General features: G+C 33.4%; 2 protein-coding genes across 7 annotated transcripts; one reads left to right on the forward strand and one right to left on the reverse strand.

The window, feature by feature from the left end:
- The first annotated feature begins 4,478 nt into the window (after window positions 1–4,478).
- On the forward strand, window positions 4,479–11,472 carry LOC132049872 (uncharacterized). Of its 6 annotated transcripts, none has more exons than XR_009413166.1 (7): window positions 5,957–6,109; window positions 8,772–8,974; window positions 9,128–9,368; window positions 9,881–10,017; window positions 10,112–10,340; window positions 10,923–11,077; window positions 11,208–11,472. XR_009413166.1 is itself a non-coding variant. In XM_059440838.1 (6 exons), exons 2-6 carry the CDS (start codon window positions 5,986–5,988, stop codon window positions 10,337–10,339), a joined length of 933 nt encoding a protein of 310 aa, XP_059296821.1. In that variant the 5' UTR covers window positions 4,479–4,500; window positions 5,957–5,985; the 3' UTR covers window positions 10,340–10,518. The 6 variants fall into 6 exon arrangements, 4 of the variants coding, with proteins under 4 accessions (XP_059296821.1, XP_059296820.1, XP_059296819.1 ...); XR_009413165.1 differs by having other exon boundaries at window positions 10,984–11,077; XM_059440838.1 differs by lacking the exons at window positions 10,923–11,077; window positions 11,208–11,472 and adding an exon at window positions 4,479–4,500 and having other exon boundaries at window positions 10,112–10,518.
- A 2,437-nt stretch (window positions 11,473–13,909) lies between these two features.
- LOC132049875 (aquaporin PIP2-7-like) lies at window positions 13,910–16,833 on the reverse strand. Its single transcript, XM_059440843.1, has 4 exons — window positions 16,424–16,833; window positions 15,232–15,527; window positions 14,423–14,563; window positions 13,910–14,213 (listed from the first exon to the last, which is right to left on the reverse strand). The coding sequence occupies exons 1-4, from the start codon at window positions 16,716–16,718 to the stop codon at window positions 14,094–14,096; spliced, it is 852 nt and encodes a 283-aa protein (XP_059296826.1). The 5' UTR covers window positions 16,719–16,833; the 3' UTR covers window positions 13,910–14,093.
- Window positions 16,834–27,947: the final 11,114 nt, after the last annotated feature.

The raw sequence follows: 27,947 nt of genomic DNA on the forward strand, positions 1-27,947 counted from the left end.
CCATCCATGAAACTATTACGAAAATTATAGATGCGCCCGAATCAATACTAGGGAACATATATATATATATATATATATATATAAGCAAAGCAATCAAGATATAAAGGATATATAATAATGTTCAGCACTAGTTTAATGCCCACAGTTTGAGTTCTATATGGTATGGCCACTCAATCTTCTTAAAAGTTACCACTTGGGGAAAGAGTGTTGGAAACTTCAGTTGCATAATATGAGGATGAAGAATTGACATATATAGTTGGTGCTGATATTAATTCTTCCTTGGTTATCTTCTCCCTGGCATTCTACCTAGCTAATCATTTCCTTTTCCCAAAGAAGATGCACCCAAAATTAAATATTTTGAAGTATTGTTGTGATTCCTGCTCATGGATGTTGATCTCTTCAAAGGAAAATATAAACATAACACGGTAAGATTAAATTCATTGTTTATTTCTAATTTCAACATTTATCCTACTACATAATTAACTTCATCTGTGTGAGCTCATTAACATTTTCCAAGCCTCAGGAGAAGGGTAGCCGAGGTCAATCGAAAACAGTCTCTCTAACCATGGATAAGGCTGCGTACATCGTACCCTCTCCAAACCCCACTTATGGAATTACTGGATTTGTCGTTGTTGTTGTCCTAACACACAATTCTTATTTATAAATTCATTTCAAAATTTAAATATCCTTTTCAACTCTTGATAGTTAAAAACATATAAATTCAGCTATGCTGTCAAACGCACTGCAAGTCACATACTCAACATAATTAAAGTTTAGCGTATATAGGTATAATAAACTATTGATTAAAATAAATGATGTTCTTAATCAATTTCTATACTTTTTTCAACTTCAAGTTCGAATTAATGTTATAAGGAGCCCAGGGTTCCCCCAGATCCGGACATTCTTTTTTTTTTTTTCATTCTCCGGTCTGGAGCGTGCACATTCATTGACCGGGGGGCATTTTCACCCCGTGGGCAGGTCAATTGGTCCAGAGGCATTCCGTCCCTTCTTTTTTCCGGGGGGCCACATGGGATTGGGCCTGGCTCTAATACCATGTCAAATTAGGCATTGAGCTTAACTCACACCACCAAAAGCTAGCCCAAAGGGAGGAGGATTACCCAAACCTTATAAGGAGTTCGGGGTTCTCGTCCGTCACTGATGTGATATATTCTCTTCATTATCCAAATGTTAAAGAAACAAGAGCTTAAAGCTTTTCTAAATTCATTATCATCATTATGTTCAATGGTAAATACGTATTCGTGCGGGGTGTTTATACCAAATCAATACAATTTATAATGGTATAATGAAGTGAAAATATACATTAATTGATCATTGTTAAGTAATATTTGTCTATGTTCTACCACATATCGTGCACACATTTGTTTAGTGTAAACATCCTATGCTAATAAATTTTTATCCGTTCAAATAGCTTGAAGAAAAAAATTCATCAATGCAGTTAATAAACGGATTAAAGCTGGCTCCGACGAGTATCCAACACATTTTTGTGTTTGATAAATGTTGGATAAAGACACAAGAATTAACTGGAATTGGCACTTAATTAAACTAGCCAAATACCTAGATTTTTCTCTTCTCTATAAAACGAATAAAATGATTGCTAGTATTTTAATTATAAGAAGTTCTTGATTAGATAAGTGATCGCTAGAAGTTATCTATTATCTATCCTCGTTTAGGATAGGAATAACCTTATAATACACTAGAAGGTCACTTCCAGGTCTAACACTTTACTATTGATTGCAAATTAAATAAACGAAAACAGTAGGGACGGCATAAAGAAAAACATTAACCATGCCATCTACAATTGTTTATCTGATAAGAGAGTGGACAACTCAATTCACTCTGTTTTTTGAAAAAAAGAACGATGGTCAAAGTACTGATGATGAGACAACTTAATTGACACTCTCAATTTGAATATTGATTCCTTAATTTTAAAATATAAAATTTATGTATTCAGAAACTATATACAAGACTGTGAAGTTGAGAAGATATTCAAGCCAATTCCTACTTAAAAGTGGAAAGAAATAAAATGAAACTTTTTTCTTTGTTGATTTTCGAGTGTTATTGAGATTTAGATCCTTTCTAGGAAAGGATTAGACCTAGTAGTATAAATACATGCTAGCTAGGATTTATTAAGTAGGACAGAACTTAGAACCTAAGAGTATTCAATCTTGTAACTTACTTTCTCCTTGATATTGATAAAAGTGTAGCGTTCTCATGGGTAGAATCACATCGATCCGAACCACGTTAATTAGTGTGTTTTTATCGTTTCTGCGCTAATAAAGACTACGACTCACAATCTTTTAACTAAATTTTATTTTAAGAAAATGAAAGCCAAATTGCAGCCAAAGAAAAATTGTTTGACTTCCTAAGCAGGGACTGAATACTGTAAAATGAAACTATTAATGGAGTATAAGAAGAAGAAAGCAATAGAGGGTTTCACTATAATCGAATCATGGTTTGTCTTTTGCTTTATGAGCTAGATATGTTATGTCATCTAGGCCCATATACTTCATATATATTGGGCTGCTTATTTTTGCTCTTCTTCCTCCCTTTATTTTGTGGGCATCAATATATCCTCCCCCAGACTTGAGTATAGCTTGACATTTAACCTCAATTTAGGGGAATGGTTTACAGAACCTAAATAAATGTGAAGTTACTATAAAAGTTCAAGTGTGAAAATGAAGGTGAAGTTACTATAATTCTAAAAGTTCAAGGTGAAAATTTACAACATGAAGTTAAGGGGATCTTTACATTTGGGAAGTGATATTCATGGATTAAAGAGGTCGGCCCTACTTTGCAGCCCAAAATCAATTCATGTACAGTCCTCGACATAGAAAGAGGACCGTTTTTTTATGTTGTAATCTTTCATCTAAAGTTGCAACAGTTAGACAGCATCGATTCAACTTTGACATAGTATGAGTAGTTGCACAAGCCTGTACTACCATAGATACAAGGTCATTTTCTAGCAAAATTGGTAAATGCAATCTAGATATTGGTATCATCTATGTTTGCCTTTGGTCATTACATATTGATGTTCTTCAAGCAACGGAGCTGAAGCTTGCGCCTTTGACATTTGGTTGGGATGCAAGCAGAGGTGAATTCAGAATTTCAAGAGGATGAGTTCACCTTTAAAAAAAAATAATTAAAGAAAAGATGCAAAAGTGCATTTAGTAGGATTCGATCCGACAACCTGAAGGGATTAAAGGTAGCACTTAGTCAGTGCTCCATTTGGTCTAGTTTGAGCATGTGTTCCTTTAGTTAATATTAGATATATTTTACGGATTATATATATAATATACCGAGTTTAGTCGGGTGACCATGTGTTCACGTGACCCATTTTTATACCTGAATTCGCCCGCGGATGCAAGTGCTAAAAGTGTGAGGGGACAAAAATGAACACATAATAAGGATATTTATAAACAACACAACATAAACTATAAAGAACATTATGGATAAATAGTTGATCTCAAATGGAGTATCATAATCCACAATGCAATCAATCAACTATGCCTCAACTCAAACTAGTTTTCATCAAAAGTAGAAAAAGCGTAGATATGAAAATATCTTAAAAATTAATGAAGGGCATTTTTTTTGGCGATTATGATTGAAAAAAGCTAGACAGAAATTAGGTTGAAGTGGAGAGAAGGAGGGAATTAATCCCTAAATTACTGAAATTAATTTTTAAATTGATTAGTTATCAGATGTAGGCATTTATTAAAATATATCAAAATTTTAATTTTTGGAATATTCTTAAAACTATATTATTTATGTTAATAAATCTTTTAAGGAATTTCTACATCGTATAGACACCCATTAAAATAATAGCCAAAAAATATATGTATATATTATACATAACCAGTGCATATTTTTTATATATATAGCTAGCGGTTGTAATAATTATGGGCGAGCAGCTAAATGTGTAACTTTCCTATATTTGAAATGACATACAGTGCGAGAATCCCAAATATAAACGGACAATTCGCAGGAATGTCCTTATTTTTAGGGTGATCTTTAATTTTTATCCTTCGCCCAATACCATGAGGTTTGGGGTTCGAACCCTGGCTCAGTAAAATAAAATAAAAAAATCGCAAGGCAAAGTTTTGTAGCAAAGTTAGGCCTATTCGGGCTAAAGTTAGGCCTGTAGGCAGAATTTTACCTGCTTCAGGCAGAGTTCGAACTCTACCTTAAGGTAGAGGTTCAGGCAAAACTCTCCCTCCTTCAGTAGAGGATTTTTGAAGGCAAAATTCTGCCTTGCGAATCCAAACCTCTGCCTTGCGAATTTTTTTTTTTTTTTTACTGAGTTGGGATTCGAACCCAAAATCTCAAAATATTAAGCGGAGGACAAAAATTAAAGAAAATCAAAAAATTAAAGACCACCCAAATGAAGGACAATCCGCGCAAAAAAAAAAAAACGTATAAACAGAAAGGGCCTGTGGAGATGGGCCAAATTCCATCAAATCCAAATATCGTCCCGAAATCCAGGTTCCTTTTTGGCTCTAGTTCACACCACTACCTTAACCTGCGAATTTGTTCCTCCTTCGATCTCTTTCTCCACCGAAATCGAGTATTAAGGTAGCAACGTTATTTGCTCTGTTTCCGATTTCTCATTCTTATTTGTGATTTGTACAATTAATCTTCTGCACTTTTATTTCTTATTCCATCTCATAATGGTTTCACTAGTCAATTTTCCTGAATATTTCTCTTATAAATAAGACGGTAAAAGTTGATTTTCCCCCCTTCAATATAATCATTGTAAAAATAAATAAATAAATAAATAAATAAATAAATAAATAAATAAAAAGGTTATATATGCATTATCCTTCACACGTTTAACATAGGTTTGATTGAAGTACTTTCTAATTAATTGTCTGAGTTGCCTGTTAATCTTTTAGTGATGAAGCTTCGTGGGGATCCTACATCCTATAAATCCGACAACTGAATTCAATTTCCATTTTTGACCATCCTAATTCAAGCACTGGGACATCAATTAGTTTAAAAATAAAAGAGGAAAGAAATACAGTAGCTTATTGGTGTAGTAATTACGAGAAGATGACTAAAACTTAAAGTAAGTTCTACAGAGTGTTGGCCAGTTAAAATCTCTCCTGAGAGTTGCGGAAATAAGGATGCTGAGATGGATTTGTGGGCATATTATGAGATATAAGATTAGGAAAGAAAAGATCCGGGACTAGGTGGGAGTAGTCTCTGTGGTGGACAAGATGAGGGAAGCGAGACTGAGATGGTTCGGGCATCTAAAGAGGAGATGTGCAGATGTTCTGTTGAGGAAGTGTGAGAGGTTGGCAGTGGTGAGTGTAAGGAGAAGTAGAGTTAGGCCGAAGAAGTATTGGGGAGAGATGATTAGACAGGACATATGGTAGAAGGTTAGAAGGTAGTTGAGCGTTGTATCGCTCTCTTGCGGGATAAGCTTGGTGGGTAGCTAGTATTAGCATTATTCTCATAGTTTCTTGTCCTTCGATTTCTGCTACTACATGGTGTTTCTTGTTCTTGGTCATCTCTATTATTTGCTATGTCGTATTTGCTATGCCTTATTTATTTATTTTTAAAAAAAAGAATTTGCTATGCCTTGTTTACTTCTGTATTGTCTTTTCAAACTGCCTTGTTATGAGTTACTTGAGCCGAGGGTCTTTCGGAAATAACCTCTCTATCTCCATGAGGTAGGGATAGGTAGGGGTAAGGGGTGCGTACACTCTATCCTCCTTAGACCCCACCTATGGGAGCACACTAGGTATGTTGGTGTTGTAATTACGAGAAGATGAGTGTTACTTATAACTGGAAGCACAGTTAAAGTTTTAACTCTTTTGAAGCTTAAGATGGACTGAAGTTCCATGTGGACTTTACTTTGTGAGTTGTGTTTTTGTCAGGTTTGCCCAGTTTTAAAGTTGATTTTGGTTAAATTTGTATGTTTGCATTCGTGGTGCAGGAAATTGCTTTGATAAAGGAAACTAGAACATGACTGAAGAAAGAAGAGTTCACCCAGATTGTCGGAATGCATCCAACCCTTATCATGAATGCACCGAATATTGCTTTAAAATAATAGCGGAAGTAAAGAAGCAAATGAGCAAAGCTGAAACAGGTAAAAGCTGCATTTTAAGTTACAACCCTGGAGTACTTTGACATTTTTGGCACTAACAATTCACCTCACAAAAAGTTAAACCCTTTAACTCTGGTTGTTTGCACTTAACCAAAGAGCCAAAAGCAAAACGAAACAACAAAATTAATAATAATAGAGAACATTTGAAAAGAAAATGTTGTCTGCATTTTGTTTTGTGTCTTTATTTTGTTACTTAGTCTTTATTGGTTGCACAAGTTTAGTCACCCTTTCACTGAAGATACTGATGGTTATTGTTTCACTGGCATCTTGTGTTCATGGGTTTTATGAGACTAGCTATTAGGTTCGTAAAAAGGGCTCCTACATATTACTAGGTTTTTTTCCCTTGCAGACAGCTGTGGTATAATGATTTGACATCCAAGTGCATCTTTAGAGAGTCACAGTGATGAGGGAGTCATAGTAGAGCACCAATCAAAGCAAAAGTTTTACCAGAGAGAGTGACCAAGCAATCTTTGCTAGTAAAAGATGGGAAAGTGAGAGCGCGAGGTGTTAGCTGATTGAGAGACATATATAGCTGTGTTGTCTCCTGCATTACTGAGGTCAAAAGAGTTGGTATTTAATTTGGTGAGGAGTAGACACTATGGGCTGTCATGTCATTAGGGACAATTATCAGTATGGAGGAGATGTGGTGGTATGGTATGTATTGGAGCTGAAAACCATCTTCTTCAGAAAACTTGAGATTGTTCCTGCCTAACCAAAAAGTAAGGAAGGTAATCAGTGGTTTGTTAAAGAATTCTACCCATCTTGCCCCTAAAATATTCTATCCTTATACTGCTCATACCTATTAAACAAGCCGATCCTTTTTATACTCATACAGTCATACTAGGGCAACCTGACATGTCAACCGTTGTTTTTCAATATATCCTCCCAATTTTTAAATGTAGGATTGGTGATAAAATTACTACTCCCTCTGTCCCAATTTATGTAACTCTTTCCTTTTAGTCAATCCCAAAAAGAATGACACCTTTCTATATTTAGTAATATTTAACTACAATTTCCCATTTTACTCTTAATGGGATGATTTATAGCCACACAAATATCTATGGCTTGTTTTGAACCACAAGTTTCAAAAGTCTTTCGTTCATTCTTAATTCCATGCCCAGTCAAATATCATCACATAAATTGGGACGGAGGGAGTATCATTTTACCAAGATTATAGTTAAAATTAATGTAAAATAAATAATATGTATTTCTAGATTAAGGCAAATTCTTTTAATAAAACCCTTATGCTACCCCTATCTTTTGGGTGTGAAATTTCAATTTTCCTATTTCTATAGCTATCATTTTCCTCTTCCTATGTGGGCACATTCAAATGTGAGTACAACAACAAATGTGAGTATCTGCAATAAACCCTAGATGGAAGGGCGAAGCTTGGTTCCTGTTTTCCAAGACCTGGAGCTACATGATTTGTTTAATTTCCTGTAACTTTACATCTTCTTGGTGCCTTTCAATGAAACACATTACTTCATCGAAAAAAAGACTTGGAGCTACATGAACTTGAGACTTGTGGAGGCAAAAGCTTTACATGTTTCCAGTGCCTGAGATATAGATTTGTTGATCTGACATGTGATGTCTGCAGTTTGGGGAAAAGTAAATAACGTTGTCAATAGTAGTTCGTGGGACGAGGAAGAGTACTTTTTTCTGAATGTTGGATAGGAGTACCTGGTAAAGTGTGATCGGTTCTGTCATGTCAATGCCATTGAGTTGGGAGAGGGGGGACCCAATCTATATATGCTGAAGTGAACTTTATCATGTCAGCAATAGGCAAAGATACTACATTGGCTAAGCCACACACTTCATTTTAGGTTGCACTTACATGGGGTTAATGCTTAGCTGACATTAATGATGTGAGGTTGTTGGGAACCGCCTTACTTAACTAATACCAAGATTCATGGGCTTTATTTTAGCTTTTAGCGATTGACAAGGATATAGTTGACAAACGTGGCTTTGAGTTTTTGTTTTTAGAAAGCTAGCAAAGAGTTATGGAAGTATTTTCCGTTTCCCTAATATGATAAGCTCTACCCTCCTAAACCTATCTTCCGTCCACGAGGAGCCCAACAATGGTTCTTCCCACCAGATGGGCTTGAACCCCCAATCTCATGGTTGGAGGTGGGGAGGTCTTTACCACTACGTTATACCTCTTATGCGCGGTGCCCGTGTCATCTTGTGCCCATATCGACTAATTTCACGAAGTATGTGCTACCTCCCACCAGCAAAATACCGCGTAACTCTGTATATCAAGACTTGGACAAATGGGAAGCACCTAATGTTTTTGCCTCTGCTGAGATTTGAACTTGAGACTCATAGTTCTCAACCAACTTCATTGACCGTTAGGCCATACCTTGGGGGCCTATACCTCTATTATCATGTCTTAAAGTCCTTCTTGCATTGGTTGCACGGAGAGAACTATGCTTAAACTAAAGATAAAGTATTTCAAGCATGACCTGTTGGAGATGTTAACGTATTAGGTTTAACTAGTTAAGCTCACGTAAGTCTTTTTCTCATTCATTTCCGGTTGCTAGTTCTTTTGTTTTTAAGGAGAGCTAGGGCCTAATGTTTGCTCCCGTAGAATGCCAAATTTGTTACATGTGTTTTTCCTGGCCTGACCTTCTTAATGTGCTATCAGGTGTATTGCAAGCTAATACTGTTGATGTTCATCCCCACTCGGTTGCGAGTTCTAATGGGGGTGAAGATGCACCTGATGAAAGGGATGGTGCTGAAAGGCACAACGATGAAGATGATCAAGCTGATGTAGAGGGTAATATGGTAGGAGACTCCGCGAATCTCACAGGGAGGAAGAAAAAGTTATTTGAATTAAGATTAAAAATGGTAATTGCAACTATGGTTCTTTTCTGTTTCTCTAGAAAGCAATGTCATCATTCTGTTAGCTGCTCCATATCATTTCGTTTTCTTGTTTTCTTTTGTTCTGTATAGTATCTTTGATCAAATTATTTATGTTCTAGCTTGTGGAATTTAATGCAGAATGAGGCAAGAAAAGCTAATCAAACTGCAATGGTAACAGAGAAGAAAAAAACAGAAGCTCCAGCAGAGTCTAGGGGAATGTCCAAGCAAAAATGGATTGAGGAAAGGAAGAAGAAAATTGGGAAGTTATTAGATGCCAATGGATTAGATATGAGTAAGGCATATATGCTAGATACACAAGAGTCTGCAGAGGCAAAGTATAAGAAGTGGGAGAAGGAGCCTGCTCCAGCTGGTTGGGATGGTATGCCTGATTTTTTTTTAATCACTGTTCTATTCCAGAAACACCCCCCCCAACCCTCTTACACACACTCACAAACAAGGGAAAAGAAAAACCTTCCATGATTACTGAGGCTCACAGATATGGGAGCATAAAATGTGTCTCTGAGATAAGCTCACTTTGTTCTGGATATTGATTGTTCAATTGGCATTTTAACACAAGTCTTGTCTCAAAGTTTTAGCCTGGAAGGAAGGCTAGAATTCTGTTCGATTTCCTGTCTTATGCTGCTGTAGAGCTACAAAGCTTGAGCAGTAGTAAATACTAAATATATGATACATTGTCGAGCTTGCAGTGAGACGTGTTAAAAATATCCCATTTTCTTAAAGTTCAATTCCTTGCCTTGGAAATATTGGTGATCTTCATCAATGACCTTATTTTTTTCTGGCACTTTGGAAATTTTGGGTGTGATGCAGTTTTATATGGTGAAGCTGATCTTGTTTCCTGTCCTCCCTCTCTGTTATTTGTCATTTTTTCAGTTTTTAATCAGAGAACACTATACAATGCATACAAGAAGCGGACAAAGAATGTTGCTGTTGATGTCGACGATTACAATAAAATGAAGGAAGCTGACCCAGAATTTTATCGAGAAGCTTCAAGTCTCCAGTATGGGAAGGTATGCTTCAGCCATGATCCCTAGCTTTGTTTGTTTTTTATTTATTTCAGACTTCAGAAAATGGGCTACCTACACTATATCTTCAATTGTACAGGCACCAAAATTATCAGACGACAAGATAGAGAGGATGGTGAAGGAGCTCAAGGACAGGGATGAGAAGCGCCAATCATTTAGTCGGAGGAGGAAGTTCCATGAAGAGAAAGACATTGACTCCATTAATGATCGTAACGAGCACTTCAATAAAAAGATCGAACGTGCCTTTGGAAAATACACCTTGGAGATCAAGAATAACCTTGAGAGAGGAACTGCTTTGCCTGATTGAGGTATTAACATGTCATGTCAACGTGTACTTTTCTGTATCCTAGAGCAGAGTCTTGTGATGGGGATGCTTCTTGATGCTGTTGCTTTTCTGTATCATGATTTCAGTTAATGTCAAATTTCTATCCCTCAAACCTTATGTGAATGCTTTGTGGTTGTTGATTATGGTTATTTTGTAAATCCTATTATGTGCAAGAAACTTTTTAATATAAACCAGAAAACTGTGAATATCTAAAATCCCCTCCCCTCCTAAATGAAAAGGTATTTGGGATATGAGTTTTCTTTGTGACTGGACTTGGATTATTATTAATCCCTTACAAATAAACGAGAAGTATTCTATCTTTGCATAGACAGATACTCGTAATGAAGAACAATTGCACTTAGCAATTTATGCAGAGGAAATAAGATCTCTTGGCCTCTTACACTTTGAATAAAAGAAAATGGTTTTTTCAAATCTCTTATGTGTTTCTTTTCAGATCTCTTACGCGTAAAAATGAAGCTCTTGCAAAAGGGTCATAAAATAAAATAAAAAATTGTAAAGCGCCAAAAATAATCATTTCTCCCTATTTATGCTTGCGAATGAAAAGGTAGGTGAACTTATTGGAGTATTGTAGATGCAGTGCACTTGTCACGTCAATTGTTGTGCAGTATAAGTACTTAAATTTGCTTGGAGGGTCAGGTTGCATAGAGTACTTTTCTAATGGCTTGGCCTCAATCTGCAGAAAGTTTTCTCCCGTGAATGGTGAGTTGTTTCTGTACAAAGGGATTCCCGATTTCACCTCTTGTTTGGTAGATTAAATTATTTGTGCGCAAAGCAATTATTTGGTTATGCAATTCTGGATTTTGCTTTTACTAAAGCTATTACATTGTAGGTTGCTGGTGTCACCCGTGACCCGTTTGCAAGGCATTTTGCGAAATCCTATCTGGGTAGTTAGGAGCCGTTTGGCCATAAAAAGTATTCACTTTTTTCGGAATAATCTTTCAATTTATTTGAAAATCAGTGTCTGGCTATGAAAATTCCAAATTCAACGTGAAGTTGTATTTCAAATTTGGAAAACAACTTATAACATGTTTTCCAACTCACTTTTCACTTTTGAAGTTGTATTTATGTATATTCAAGCAGGAACATTATTCCAACTATTCTTTGCAAAATGTATAACTAAATACAACTCCATAATTTCAAATAAAGTGAAAAGTATTTGGAATTTATGGCCAATAGCCTACTTAATAAGGCTCAACCAGGGCATGATGATTTAAGTAGTGACCCGCATAACTAAGATGTCTATATAGTAAGAGATTTTGAGTAATGGGCAATCAGAGCAAAGATTGTTGAATCATCCGCAAAGCATTACTTCCAACAGCTGCAAATCGACTTAAACTAACCATGATCAATGGGTCATTGTGCCTCCACCATTGGCACAAAGGATAGAACAGTCTTTAATTTCCACTTTCTTGCAATACGCTCAAATCTTTGGGCTAGAGACTGCAAGTAACGATACTGGTAGGTCTCGTAGTTGTTGCTTGAATATGAAAATGACAAGAGAACCATGACTGACATAGGGTACCATTTTTTATAATATCCAAACTCGGAACAACAATAGTTTCTCTTTATTCTCAGTATGACTCAAGTCTTAAAATATTGTAAGTGAAGAAGTTGGCCCAAATAAAAAAGGGAAAAAGAGAAAGGGGAAGGCTTATCACTAAAACTAACTTTCTTATGTTCCGCCAATTCTGTTTGAGAATACAAAATAAAGCAAATGGCTTTATGGTAATGATGGCGTTAGAAAAGATAAGAGGACCTACCATTCTTTTTTTTCTTCCTTTTTTTATCTCGCCGTTCGGAGCGTAATTATATTATTGGATTCCATGTTTTGGATTAATTTTGTAACAGAAAGGGAGTGAAGGTAATAGTGGTGTGGTGGTGCTAATGCAGTTATTGTGATGATATGGAGAAAATCCTTTTCTTCACCTCATTGAGCTGTCATGAATTTTTTTATACTCAAAATTTAAACTCGAGATATTTAAATTTCATAGTAAATTTGGCTAATTAATTCGGATTTGCACCGTAAGAAAGAAAGTCCTTTTCTATCAAGAATTTTTTTATATTCAGAATTTAAATTCGAGACTTTTAATTAATGAAGAAAGGTACCGCATTCACCGAACCACGATGGGGGACCTACCATTCTTTTGTTTTTGGTCCTTGCATGTGAATCCACTGTAAAGGCACTTCTCGATCCTAGCTCCCCTTACCATCTCACATGACAAGTGTATTCCAGTATGGCTTTTTTTGTCTAGAAATTCCCATCTCTCTGTTATCTTTACAATTTTATAATTTTTCTTTACCTTTTCGTTACCGTTGCTTGCTTTTCCTTCACATAGTCCTACTGTTTGTCTTCAAGTCAAAAAGAGTGCAGGCACCTGTCCTGCCAACCCTACAATGATTTTTCAGACCTTTCCAGACTCAGCAAAGAGAGAGACTAGAGAGAAGAGATCACAACATAGAAGAGCATCTTTGTTTCTTTTAGGAGACACGTGGCATCTTAGATGTGGAAAATGGTCTCGATGATCAATAAAAATAGAGTATCTAAAGGGGTAGAAAGAATTTGAAAGAACCCCTTTAAATTGATAAAATGATTCTATCAAGTGGTACATACATAGATATTGGATTTCAACAAAAGCTTGAGTATATATTATTTGGCGGAAATATTCTGCATTAACTACGCTAGAAGTGACAAGAAAAGGAAATTCTCCATAAGAAATAGTAACATAAATAATGCTTTATTAAATGTATCTGCTTCTATTGGATTTGCTTTCTAAAATTTGTTAATAAAGGCCAAAAGATAGTGCACTATATAGTGATAAAATGATAAAATGATTCTATCAAGTGGTACATACATAGATAGTGCACTATCTTTTGGCCTTTATTAACAAATTTTAGAATTCAGCAAATTTTTAAACTTACAGAACAAACAAAAATTTAACTTAAAAGTGAAAAGTAAATAGACAAGTGAAAAGTAAATAGTATATCTTTTCGTACTAAAAATTGGTCATGACATATCAAATCAACACTATAGATTTGTATGAAGGAAGAATCACGCTTTGACACCAGGCCTCCGTTTGATTTATCAAATTCCTCCAATTATTGTCCTACTTGAGTTAAACAAAATCAGTAGCCTTTGGTAGTTTTGATTAGACTTCCTCCCTTATGTTGAAGAAAAAAGATACTGGTTAATCCATGATCAAGTGATTTATTGAAGTAAAAATATACTACTAATACTTAATTCTATACAAAGTACTAGAAATGTATTTAGCACTTCTCAATGTCATGTATACATTAATTATGTGTACACATCCAATGAGTAAATATTTTTGAAATATTTTAAAAATACTTGTCAGATGCATTCATCATCCATTTTGTATAAACATGACTTCATCTTTTTCCGTCATACTAATTGTCATGGTTTTGAGTACTGAAAAACGTGAAACCTTTAAGAATGACACAATTTATGAGGGGGGGTTCCAATTTCACAAGAGAGAAGAATTTGAAAGAGAAAGCACCACCAATGCTACTCAAACCAAATAAATACACATCCAACGCTTATATTAAATACGAAACTGTACCAAAGGAACAAAAAAAAAAAAAAAGTTCATACATTAATCCTCATACACAAATCAAACAATTAAACAAGAAAAATTTGAACTTGTGAATGCAATTCTCTTCTTCTCTTCTCTGGTTATGAGGGTGGTGAATAACTTGCTTAGTTGCTTGGGTTGCTTCTGAAAGATCCCAAAGCTTTAACAGCTCCAGCTCTCAATACAAACTGATGGTATATCGCCGCTGCCATTGCTCCCACCATTGGTCCAACCCAAAAGATCCACTGCAACATTACCCAAAATACAATTAACATAAGTTACAACAACTTCAACTAATATTACAGTGTCTCAGTGTACATAACTTAAATCCTTCTTGGACTTTATTGGTAAGCTAGAATAATTAGTACTCCTAGTAAGGTAACGTGGTGGAAAGATTAGTTATACTGTTAGTGTATGTAACTTAAATCTTTTCGAAATTAGTAAAGGCACTTACTTGGTCATCCCAGATGTTTTTCCTGTTGATAATGACAGCAGCACCAAAGCTTCTAGCAGGGTTGATGCCAGTTCCAGTAATGGGGATGGTGGCCAAATGAACCATGAAAACAGCAAATCCAATTGGCAGAGGAGCCAAAACCTGAACTCATGTCCAAACAAAATACTTCATGTTAGTATTGAAAACTCCAAGCAACTACTCTGTTTCCAATCTACTAGAAACAGGGGGAATACCACTGCACCACTATTCATAGACACATAAATTCATACCTAACACACGCATTTATATGCTGTAGTGAAGAACAGTTTTTGCTGTATCTGTTTGTCTACATGTTGAATTTGTAACTTAAACAGGGGAGGAGCCAGAGTATGGCTTAAGGAGCTTAGGATCAAACTCTATATTTTTCTTAAAAAATACATCGAATATGTACAAATTATTACTCCGTCCATTCCGAAATAACTGATGTTTCACAAAACCAAGAAGTTAATAATCTTTTTCCCAAATTTATCCTCAACACATTCTCATAACCCCATGATAAATATGTCATCCTAAAAAGAAAAAAAAGAAAAAAACATTATAATTAAGGGTATCTTAGTCAAACCTCTCTTAATTTTTGGGAGTAAGTGAATTCTTTAATTCATGCGTCCAAGCCTAAAAAATCAATTGGAGCGAGTGATTTAGAATCCAAGAACTTAAAAAGAACTAAAATCCCGAACCATAAACATCAAATCCTAGCTTCACATCTGAACTTAAAATCCAAGATTTGTCATGCTTGAACAAAATCTAGTAGTTGTGAGAGGGTAACTTACAGGGACATGAGAGTCACGAGCACTTCTCTTAGGGTCAGTAGCAGAGAAAACAGTGTAAACAAGCACAAAAGTTCCAATAATCTCAGCACCCAAAGCAGTGCCCTTGTTGTAACCAGGTGCCACAAAGTTACCACCACCACCTTCTATGTTGTAGTCATGCTTCATGAATGCCTTCACAAAACCAACACCACAAATAGCACCAAGTGATTGTGCTATTATGTATGCAATTGCTCTTATCAATGACACTTTCCTTGCCAAGAATAACCCAAATGTCACTGCAGGGTTAATGTGACCACCTACAAAAACAAAAAAAAAAACCACACACATCCCTTAGTTTTTTGAAAAAGAAAAAACAAATCCATCACACTTGTGAAATTATTGGTTTAAAATTGAACATTTCTTGAAATTTTAGTGATTTTACATCATACACATATCTATGATTCATGTCAAAAAGTACCAAAATTCAATTGGACCCATTGGTTAGATACTCCATCTACCTAGAGCAGATGTAGCTTAGCTCAAGTAAAATGCACGTCTAAACAGACTTCACCTACCAAAAACTATTTTTCAACACAACTTCAAAAACTCCTTTTTTATTCAAGTTTCAACCAAACCTGTGTCCAAACACTAGCTAAAATTGTAGCAAATAGTACATATGAACCTATAATTTTAAAAATATAACGGATTCAATGTCAAGAAACTTAAAAGTTGAACTTGCAGAGCTTAAATACTGGAGAATCTAGGCTCTCTTAGCTGGTTAAAAGTTAGCTCAAACCATGTACGTATATGTAAGAATCTTTAAATATATATGTATAGCAAACCATGTATAATAAATATGAGGGACTCTAGCTCCACTTCGGACATAAGTTTTTTTACTACTTTTTTCAAAAAAAAAAAAAAAAAATTGAAAACATTGTTTGTACATGGAATTTGGTCAGCTCTCCCAAAAAAAAAAATTGAAGAAACTTTTTCAAGCTTCAACAACTGGCCCAATTTTTTTCTTCCACCCACAAAACTTTCTTTTTTTTCAACTAAAATGCATGTCTAGACACAACTTCAACTTCCAAAACACCATTTTTCATCTCAACTTCAAAAACTCTTTTTTTTTTTTCCAAGTTTCAACTAAACCTATGTCCAAACACTAACTAAATTTTGCATATGAAAAAATAAAAAAGTGGGTTTCTGTAGTTACCAGAAATGCCAGCAGTACAGTAAACAAGAACAAAAATCATGCCACCAAAAGCCCATGCAATTCCAAGAATACCAACACCATCACATGGGTTGACACCATTAAGTTTCTTGTGTCCAATAACAGTCGCAACAGTAACATAAAGGAAGAGAAGTGTAGCTATGAACTCAGCTATAAGTGCTCTGTAAAAAGACCATTTAGTTAACTCAGCCATATCAAGAAGTGGTGCTGGTGGAGGGTCAACATAGTCTTTTCCATGGTGATGTGTTTGTCCTTCTTCAATCACTTCCTTTGACATGTCTTTTGTTTTGATGAGAGTTTTGCAGTGAAAGAAAAGAGAGTTTTGAATGTTTGGTTTGGTGCTTTTTGTCTGAGAAGAATGGTGATGGGGTTTGTGCTAGTTTTTAAGGGGATAACGGAAGGGTATTTAAGGAATTATATAGGAGAGATGGAACAAATTCTAGTGGTTTCTAATTATTGTCGTTCAGTTGAGTTTCCTTTCAAGAGATTTTTTTTATCAATCAAATGCCTAACAATAAATAAACGCTTAACAATGAATCAGTTACTTTATATTTTAATTACAGTACCATATAAATTTATTGTATTCTGACACGAGAGATAAGGATAAATAGTGTCAGAATTATATTTAAGATGATTTTATCTCATGTTTAGTTGAGATAAAATTACGATATAACTAATTTCGGGATTAGTTATCCCAAAATTATAGCGATATTTTATTCTTGTGAGAGGGTGAAATAATTAATTTCGGGATAACTAATTCAGGATAAGTTATCCTAGGATAACTTGATAACTTGTTTCCAACCTAACGATCCGTGAGTGTTATTATTATATTGGTGGTTTATGGGATAGTTTATGCTCATATCAACTATTTTGCAGATGACATTTTCTTCTAATACATATATGAGGCTACTTTATGCCCTCATCAACTATATCCGAAGTGTTAGATGGAAAGATTATCACTTTGTATATTTTGTATGCACTGTAATTTAAACTCTAATCTCTCGTTCTTTTAATTAGTACTGATAACATAGATCCATCAAAGTGTATGGTTATTGACCCGCTTATTCATTAACTTAATTCATTTTGACTTACTTAGTTACTCATTTGAAAGTAAGATTGATATGTGGCCTAAACTTAATTATAGGAAACACTGTAAAATTATAAGTAAACAAATAAAGAAATTAAAATTAGGTAAGAGTTGAGCGGGTTGAGTTATGGCCATTATTTAGCCCATTGTGACACATCTTTCAACACAAGTGTAGATAAGCGGGTCATTGACTCACCCATTTATTAACTCAATTCATTTTGTTCCGTTCCAATTTAGCCAAACACAACTTAATGATTTACTCATTTATTAACCCAACACATCACGCAGATCATCTAATTGATATTCTACTTTTGACCCAATTCATTGATCACTAAATCATGTCTAATGATCTATAATTATTGTAGTTAAGTTGAGTATTCTTTACTTGTTATCCCTCTTATTATCCATCAAAGAGTACACTATCAAAAGTATGTTTGCACCAATTTGGTAGGGTAGGGGTAATGGGGGGATGCGTGGGGTAAAGAGAGACAGCAAGGCCATGTGAGGACTAATCATCTGTTGAGTTGTTAGTGGGGACTATTGTCTTTTGCATGCCAGCCGAAATAAGCCAAGCCCAATTGGGCTATCTCTCTCTCTCTCTCCCTAACGGTTACATATATTTTCCAAAGGGTCATTGCAATTTTGCGCTATTTTGTACTGGTCTTTAATTTTGCCCCTCAAGACACGTAGCTTTTTCGCGTGGAATAAATTTATATTTTCACATCATAATATTTTATAAATTATTTCATTATCCTTAAAGAATTTATGTCTTGTAGGTATAAGTTCAATTTTTAAAGGGGAAATAACTCATATATACCGCTCACACATCTAGTTTGCAATCAATCTAGCCCACTATACCATTCTAGCCCAGTACTTTGCATACATAATGTATATGCTTTGTATAAACACATGAAACTAACTCAAATTACAATATACACAAAGTATAGCTACATATTTACATTAATATACTTTGTATTATATAATATATATATACTTTGTATAAACACATAAAACCAACTCAATTTACAGTGTATAGATAATAAATTTAAACCTCCAATTTGAGTCCCTCTTCATACGTTTGTTGCTTGTGACACATTAATAAAACCTACATTAATAGACAGCTTCAGAAAGCACAAATGGAACTAAAAGGATCACCCAATACATTGGTTAGGCCACTTTTACCAATCAGAAGAAATAGTAAACAAACTGGTAATATTCAAAAATCAGTTCATGCTCCACAGTTATTTATTGTAACATGTGAAGAGCTTACTCATATTTTATACCACAAGCAATCAAGGACAGTTGTATCAGTCGATCAAGCCGAAGTAGTCTCTCTATCCCAAATTAAGGGATCTGTTGAATGACGCACAAAGTGTCGCCTAGCATTGCAATTTAAACTGCCGAAGGTACATAATGGATAAAAAGTGAATAGTTGGGCTAAAAATGACAAATTAGATGTCCCAATAGATACTCAGCTTAATTTTCCCTTTTTAAACGGCAAAATTAAAGATCAGCGTATTTGAAGGGCAAAAATTAAAGACCAGACCATTTGAAAGACAAACCGTGTAATTTCTTCATTTCTCAAAATTATAAAAAAAAAAAAAAAAAGACTTTACCTTTGTGGTTTTTTTTTTTTTTTTTTTTTTTTTTTTTTTTGGAAAAGAATACTTAATTTTAAATCTAATCACCATGAAATGTAACGGACTGATAAGTCTTCTCCACTTTTAATTAAAGGTTTCATGTTTGTGCCTAGGAAATGAAATTTTCTCTACCTTTTGATAGGAAGCCTTAAAATCCGACAGAATGGACTTTTTACCACGTTCATTTTTATTTGTTCATATTTAACACCTCTTGTAGGTGATAAATAAAATGTCAATTTTACTATATCACTCTTAATTATTACTATCTTATTTAAATTATTGAAATCAATAAAATATACTTTAAAAGTTGTGTAGTCACTAATATTTCGTTTAAGTTTCCAACCCAATAATTCATAATAAGGGTATTAATAAGTATTAAATGATAAATTGTCTCTTAATTTTTCAAACTGGACAAATAATACCGGACAACAAAAAAAAGATGGAGGGAGTAAGTTCGAACTAACTGAAAAAGTTTTAGACATTAGATGATTCTATTAAAAAAAAAATAGAAAAACACACATTGACTGATAATTTTACTCAAGATGGAGCATTATACTTATTTCAAACGACGTATCGTAAAACACTCAAAATTCATTTGTAACTTAACATCTACTGCTAAAATTTACCTTAAAGCGAAAGAAATAATGGAGTCCTTGAAGTAATCTAAGTACAAATTTTGGAACCGAAGAATTCATGCTTACAACTTAAGTGCGGTAAATTAACTTGTAAGGATCTGTTTCTTAGTTTTTAGTCCAAAACCACCCCTTAAATGGCTTAATCCAAAATCAAGAAATTCATGGGAAAATTGACTCTTCCAATATCAGCATTAACGTAAAACATTTAACATTTACAAGTTGATAAGAGTTCTTTATATTCATGTAAAGTAAAAGAGTTGCTCCTTCGGTTTTAAGAAAAAAAGAAATCCATTTTAACTTTTAAATGATGTAATTTAAACTTTTCATCTCATCTTTAGTAAGAAGTATATATAACCATAAAAATGTTATGATATGTCTAAGATTATAAAGTTCAAAAAAATTATACTCTTCTAAATGTCATAACATGTTTAAGATCATAAATTTTTAAAATCTTTATTTTTTTCTTAAATTTTATATCCAGTCAAATATGTTCACATAATAAAAAGAAATATAAGAAGTAATATTATACTAACAAGACTAATGTAGTATCCCATGACTAAAGAAGGAAAATTCGAAAACTACGTGATGGTGGTAGTGAGATGTTATTTCTCAAAGTGACAATAAAAATGAATTTTGCGCAACCCTTTACTTAATTTAATTTTCTTTTATAACAGTTGAGGAATGTATTTAATTTGTTTATTGGTCGGGTACTTCTTTTTTGTCTTTATTAATAATTATTATTAGTTGTACAAACGTGAATGGACAAAGCAAATTTGCTGTCCTTATCTAGAATTCAATAGCGTAGCATAAGGAGTATATTTATTTGATTGTTGAAACTCAAAAGGAAAACATTTAATTTATTCTTTTGTGGTTTAGCCGTGTTTTGTTCAATCATCATTATTATAACTTGGCAAAGAAGCATCCACATCCTTGTGATCATATAGGAAATCTGTAAGCTTTAAATAGAATATCTATGGGTCGTTTGGCAGAGGATATAAGGTAGGATATACCGGTACTAAATTTTTGGGTTAAAATTATACCACGCATTTTAGTGTTCGAGTTATTAATTAGTCCCCAAATTATAAAATTATATCATAATTTTGGATAATATTATCCCATTGGAAAGCTGGTATAACTAATACAAATACTAAATATTAGTATTAATAATCTTGAGAACTAACTTTTCTAAATGACCATCTTATCCTTTAACCACAATTCATACCAAACACTTCTTACTATATTAGTTTTTGCATAGTTTCTGCACTCATTTTTGCACAATTTCTACATTTTTTTGGCTTCATTTTTTGTATTTTCTGCATTCGTTTTTGCATTTTTCTGCATAATTTTTGCACTCTTTTTTGCACAATTTCTGCATTTTCTGCATAGTACTCATTTTTGCACAATTTCTGCCCAGTTTTTGCATTTTTTGGCTTCAATTTTTGTATTTTCTGCAGTTGTTTTTGCATTTTTCTGCACATCAGATAGTTTTTAATGCGTGCTTTATCTCCTACTTTTCCACACTTTTTTCAAGCATTTTTCTACATAAGATTTTTCTACATAAGTTTTGTACTATTTATGCACAATAAGCGATTGGAATATTAAGGTTAAAATTTGAAATGAGAAGTTTATCCAGCTTTATCCAACTTCAAACCAAATACATGCTTTGGATTATTAATGGTATATCCCACCTTTAATCTAATGAACCAAACAAAGATATTCGATTTTTCAGCTAGAGATTAAATATCACTAAATAATCTAATCGATTATTTAATTTTGTATTAGCCGTTTGATCATTATAATCCGTTGATTATAATCCTAAAAATAAATATTTAATGCAAGTGCTGATAACGTGTTATAAAAATAAAAGCATAGCAAAAATGAAGGAGAGAGAAACAGAAATTTTAAATTTATAAGCTACAAAACATGGAACAAAAAACATTTAAATATTTAGTCCCGCTTTAAAATAATATAATCCATGATTATAATCCCAGCATAATTTTATTTTTGGCGTAAAAAAACCACTTATAGTTTTTTGGGCATAGTATTAATTTGTTGAATTCACAATTTACTAAGTAATCACAAATTCAGTCAGTCAACTTGTTGTGTTAAAAAAAAAAAAAAAAAAAAAAAAAGCTTTATCGGACAATGAAAACAAACAATTTATCGTGTGGCTCGAAACTGACACATGTTCATAATTTTGGGGTCAGTTTGGTTAGATATCGTTCTTGTTACTTAGGGTTAAGCCAATACAGTACTGCTAGACATTCTTTAGAGGCTGCATATTCTGAACTTTTCTTTTTCTTTTGTCCTTTTATTTTATAAAAATTAATTGTAGATATTGATTCTTCTCTTTAAAAATATAGATTTTTTTTTTATTTCTCATCCGATTGTAAGTCAACTTGTGGTTAAAAAAAAAAGATAATCTTTATCGGACAATGATGGCTTATTTCATAATTTTGGGGTCAGTTTGGTTAGATGTTCTTTTACTTATTACCAACGATTTTTTCTATACACAAAACTCGAATTTGAAAATTCTGATTAAGCGAGGAACAACTCTATGCACTGCACCACATTCAATGAACTAAAAAAAATAGAATTAAAAATAGGTCCATCATCATCAAATAGACTTATCAAGATCATCATCAAAGAGACTTATCAAGAGAAGCATGTGAAACACAACTGGCATTTAGTTTTCTCCAACCCCACAACTCCGCATTCCTTATCTTTCTCACCAACTTCTAATCCCTTTTGCTAAACGTTGCAAATGAGGCAATGTTTTATGTCTCTTCAATTTGATTTTCGGTGAGAATTGAGGGTTGTTAAGTTTAATACATCATGATAAATTGAAATAGTTTTTAGCTTGCTAATTTTCATGATTAAGCACCATTTGGAGTTAGTTTCTCTTTCTTTTTTAGATAGAAATATGATAAAGTTGAAGATTATAGTCGTTATCTCGTTGATATATATTGTCTCTTAGCTAAGAAATTTATTTTTCCATGTTAATGTTAAAACAATGGACCATTTGTTGTGATTTTCGTATCGTTGTTTTTTATGCAACAAACAAATTCGTTAGGTCTCTTGCTCGTGATGTTGAGCATTGCATAATTTTTTGTGCAATTTAAAATTTTTGATATTAAATATACCATAACATTATCATAACTCATAAAGGGTTGTTGCATGGTTCGAAGCCCCATGACTTTAATCCTGTGATTATAACAAATATATGATCCTACTTTTTGTATGAGATAGATAATATCATGATTTTGGTATAAACTTTATTTTCATTTTAGCAAATATTTTAGAATCATTTTAGCAAATATTTTACAACCAAACACTGGACAGATTTAATCCCAAATTTTATATTAGGATAACGTCCATAATCAATGTAACCAAACGGTCCTAAGAACTAATGGTAAAATGTGAAATTTAAGTTAAACTATATGTTAATTAAGATGAGCTGATGATGTTTCTATGTTTTTTAATAAACTAGAAAGGAAATAAGATTACATAAACTATAATAAGAGCAGTAACCAATAAGGATTATGGTGGAGTGATAAGTATTCGTTCATTCAAAATTAGAGGTATTGAGTTTAAGTCCCCCTAGATATATAGTCGTTTTGTTAGAGGCGCTCTGCCCTCTATGTGAAACTTTCATGCGCGAATTCAAATTTAATAAGATTACTATGCAACTACCAGACACTGAATAGGAGATTAAAGAAAAAAAAAACAGAAAGAGCAGTAGTCATCTAGGTAACGCCAATTTTCTCTGTTTTGCTTATCCTAGAATTCAATTTGGTTGGAGCCATACAAAATTCTGCTAGACGTATCCAGGGAGCTGTTTAAGGACTGGACAGAGCCAATAATATAGTGACACGTATAATATTGAAGAAAGCTGCTACTAGTTGCTAGACCTTTCCAGAGACAGAGAGTTCTTTTAACCGTTGGAGAATAGAGTTAATTGGTTCATAATTGTGGGGTTTGAATTAGAGAGAGATAGAGATATTGAATGCAAGGAGTTTGTGGCCGTTGGGGAAGTGACGGCTGACACTATGACCCACACTATTCGCCTTAAAACAGAAAGTGATTGGACATCATATGCTGTTTGCCTCAGCCCATTTCCAACTTTGATTTGCTAAGTATATTTTTTGTTTCCCACCGGTGTCACTAATCTGCACTGGAGTCTTATTATATTCAGATTGTATAGCCCATTTGGGGAATGGACTTTTTATTAAGAATTTTTTCGTGTTCAGAGCTCTAACTCAAATTTTTTAATTAAAAGAGAAGCAACGCTATCTACTGTATAACATCTTTTGGTAGTTTAAATATGCTATCAAATACGCACATTCTTTAATTAGAGTCATATGACTCTTGTCTGTCAAAGCTACTTTCATATCTTCCTACTTTCATTCGAATTTTATTGAGCGTTGGACCACACTTTTTGTATATTTCGATGATCTTTTCTGGTTGAATTAAGCAATTTTTAAGAGCACTGCTAAATGGATGGGTGATGTTTTTATATAGGTTTGAGCAATCCTCCGCTCATGAGCTAGTTTTTAAAATTGAGTTAGGCCTAAAATTAATTTCTTTACTTCTATTCTTATTTTCAAAGTTATGCAATATTGCCTTTGAGGTCTTGAAATTAACAAAATATTAGACTATCATTTTAGTCTGCAAAATTTAGACTTTTCGTTTAATGTTTTCTTATAAGATATTAGTAAAAGGGATCTTTACTCCGTGATCTAAAAGATTCAGAAATTGCAACATAATTAAAAGAGAGTCGTTTACCTATTCCAAAACGAGGCATCAACAAAAATTTCTTTATTTTTTCTTAACATAACCTCATATTTTGTTTCCGGCGTAGTTTGGCCTCATACAGTTGTACTTAGTGGCAATGAATTTACAATTACTTCTTATCCAAACAAAAAAGTGTGGATTTGAAATATTACAGAATCAAAGTATTTAACTTCAACGTAACTATAGATATCGATTCTTTAAGATAATGTCGTATAAATATGACAGACGGAATATTATTTTCAGATAAAAAGTTAATATTGTGATTTTTGATAATTTGATAACAATTTTCTGAACTAAATTAGAATAAGTTAGAGCACCTATGAGTACAAGCCGAGTTATATTTAAATGTGTGTCCTAAATAAAATATGATATGTGAATAGCATTAAAGTGTTATCTTCATAGTTTCGGACAAATATGTACCACATCTCAAATTCGGCGCATGTTTAAATCATTTGTGTTGATATAGCTGGTTGCGTCTCTAGTTGCCTCTTCATCAGTATAATAAATGTGCCAAATTTAAACTGTTGACACAGACATCCGTTAAGAGGTCGTTTGGTTGATAATAATGCAGGAATTAATAGTGCAATAGTAAGTACATGGAATAGTAATGTAGAGATTAGTACTCCATCCGGATCATAAAAAGAGTCCACTTAGCCATTTGCACACTTTTTAAGAAACTACTCATTCCCAAAAAAAATATGTAAATTGACTAAACTATCCCTAATAAATAGACATTGAGATTTGATCACATAACACTTAATAGAGACAAATCTGAAAAGATAAAGTTAATTGTTTCTTAATTTAATAAGTGGACACTTTTTTTGACCCCAAGAAAAAAAATGCTAAGTGGATACTTTTTTGATCCCGAGGGAGTAATACATAGAACAACAATATAGATATTAGTAGTACATGCAGTAAGTAATACTATTTCTTGTTGAATGATTGATATAATGCAAATTAATATACAGGGCATAATTTAAAATAATTATTTATTTTGTAAATAAAAATAAAACACATTCTTGCTGTTATGAAGGTTAGTTTTGTCATTTTAGAATCTTAATGAATGTATTGCATTAAAATGTCCTCCTATTCCACTTTCTAACTCACATAAAATAATATATAAAATTTCACATAATTTATTGCAGGTATTATTTATGAGAAAAAATAAATATAACAATCAAACATTGGTATAACTTAATGTTGATTCTTATGCGGAGATTAAATTTCCTAAAATTCAACCAAATATAGTACAAATTAATGTGGAGAATAAATCTCCCCTAAGGCCCTACTCAAATCAAAGGTTCCTAAGGTTACTACAAAAGAAAGTAAAAAAAACCCTATTTCGAACGTGATATTGTTAGAGCAATGTTATCAAATTCTTTTCACATAATAGCAGGAGAGTTGGGGAGATTGAACAATATATAAGGTAACACTGACAGTTTAACATGTGACATTTTCACCATCCCTGAATAATTTCAAGCCATATTAAGTCATAAATAATTGTAGCACGAGGACTAGCTAGTGTGGTAAAGCTGGTAAACCGATTTACTGTATAATTAGCCAAAATGAATCAACCATTTTCCTTTTAAGGAAATGGAATCATTAGTTTTGTTCATTATTTGTTTTCATTTTGGTGTTATTGTATACTCCTATTTTGCTTGTAATTATATGGCGTTGTCCTATGCATATGTAATAGTATCTGAATATCTGGCATCCTGATTCCTGAATAGAGATGAAGCACGTTTCTGCCCACTTGGCCAGACTGTATAATGTATTATGTATATGGAAATAATGGAAAAGAAACAAGAAAACAAACAAATTTAAAAGCCTCAATAAAACAGAAGACGCAGACAGCGCCAAAATGCACCCATCATATCAAATGAGGTTCACGCACAGATATGAAGCATTCGGAAAAAAAAGAAAAAAAAAGAAGAAGAAGAAGAAGAAGTTGGTGCCAAGAAAGAAGTTGCACATTCATCCATATCAATAAAAATAGCAGTCAAATATAAGTTAGTGCTTTTGTGTCATTACTGAATGAATTTCATGAAATCATAAGTATATGGCCTCTTATTATACAATTTGGCTTAATGATACCAATACCATTAAGTCGCCCCTATAATCTCTAAGAGTTTGATTTCAGTAAATCTTTAACTACTATTGCCCTGTTAAGTTTTCGCCATTCTTACCTTTTTTTTTTTTTAGGTGAAGAGAATACGACTAATCTAAAGATTTTGGCATGCTGGTTATCTTCATGAGATATTGATTCCAGTTGCTTCGAAGATATTGTTCTTATGTATTATTGGTTACAGAAAAAAAAAAAAAATCCTTTGTGTGTAATTGGCAGAGACATGGCCATAAATAAATGATGTTTTAATATAATGTACCTATTCAAGGAAAGTCATGCATTCACCCAAATCAACCCCTCAATCATGCACTAGGTTTTTCTTTTTCCAAAATCTTGAAATAATTATCCAACTGAGGAATATAAAAACCTTACGCTGATCAAATATTCGGCAAATTTTTTAAATTAAGTGTCACATACCTCGCTGTTGGAATATCCAAGAGTGGACTTAAATTAATTTAACTATTTCTAACTTTCGGAACATAGCTAAAACAAATGTATAATTGGTGGATATGATAAGGTGTCTGTAACTTAAAATTTAGAACTCCTATTGGTCCTAGAATCGCAACAATGTGACATAAGTCTCTTGTACCGTTGAAACTGCTATATAATGTTAGAGGAGAAATGAGAGAAAAACTAGCGTTTATAATGGGGAGGCATGCATGCTTGTTTTTATGGTGCATTTAATCTATACATGGTGCATTTAATCTTTCAAATCCAAATGATCGGAACCTCATCAAGTGATACAGAAAAAAAAAATTAAAAGAAAAGATTGAAATCGTAACAGTGAAGACGAACAATGAATTGTTTGATAGGGAATGAAGGTCCGATCATTTGGGTTTGAAAGTATTAGATGAAAAAAGACATTAGGAACCCCCCCCCCCGCCGCACCCCAACCCCTCCCTTTTTTTAAAAAAAATTTAGAATAAGCATGTGTTTGCGCATGCTGCATTTTTCCTAATTTTCTTCACTAGGTAACTAGCAAATGGGGTAAATAATACGACAAAAAATAAGTATAGGAGGTCATAGGATTCCATATAATTTAGATTAGGGGTGGAGCTAATTTTCGTGGGTTCCGACAACCAAAAGACTTTTGGGTCAATCATATTTTGTATTAATTCTTTTGTCAAATATGTACAAATTATTAATTTAAAACCCAATAACTTTAAAGAATTAGAATTCCAAACTCAGAAACTTTAAATCCTGACTTAGCCTCTGATTTAGATGT

This window comes from Lycium ferocissimum, chromosome 3 (assembly GCF_029784015.1).
Source record: "Lycium ferocissimum isolate CSIRO_LF1 chromosome 3, AGI_CSIRO_Lferr_CH_V1, whole genome shotgun sequence".
Classification (NCBI taxonomy): Eukaryota; Viridiplantae; Streptophyta; class Magnoliopsida; order Solanales; family Solanaceae; genus Lycium; species Lycium ferocissimum.

Coding starts and splice junctions, on each gene's coding strand:
- LOC132049872 (XM_059440838.1), top strand. CDS start 5,986: ATGACTGAAGAAAGAAGAGTTCACCCAGATTGTCGGAATGCATCCAAC. Junction 6,110..8,771: donor AATGAGCAAAGCTGAAACAG/GTAAAAGCTGCA, acceptor ATGTGCTATCAG/GTGTATTGCAAGCTAATACT. Junction 9,369..9,880: donor TGCTCCAGCTGGTTGGGATG/GTATGCCTGATT, acceptor TCATTTTTTCAG/TTTTTAATCAGAGAACACTA.
- LOC132049875 (XM_059440843.1), bottom strand. CDS start 16,718: ATGTCAAAGGAAGTGATTGAAGAAGGACAAACACATCACCATGGAAAA. Junction 15,528..16,423: donor CTGTACTGCTGGCATTTCTG/GTAACTACAGAA, acceptor TTGTTTTTGTAG/GTGGTCACATTAACCCTGCA. Junction 14,564..15,231: donor CTCGTGACTCTCATGTCCCT/GTAAGTTACCCT, acceptor ACATGAGTTCAG/GTTTTGGCTCCTCTGCCAAT.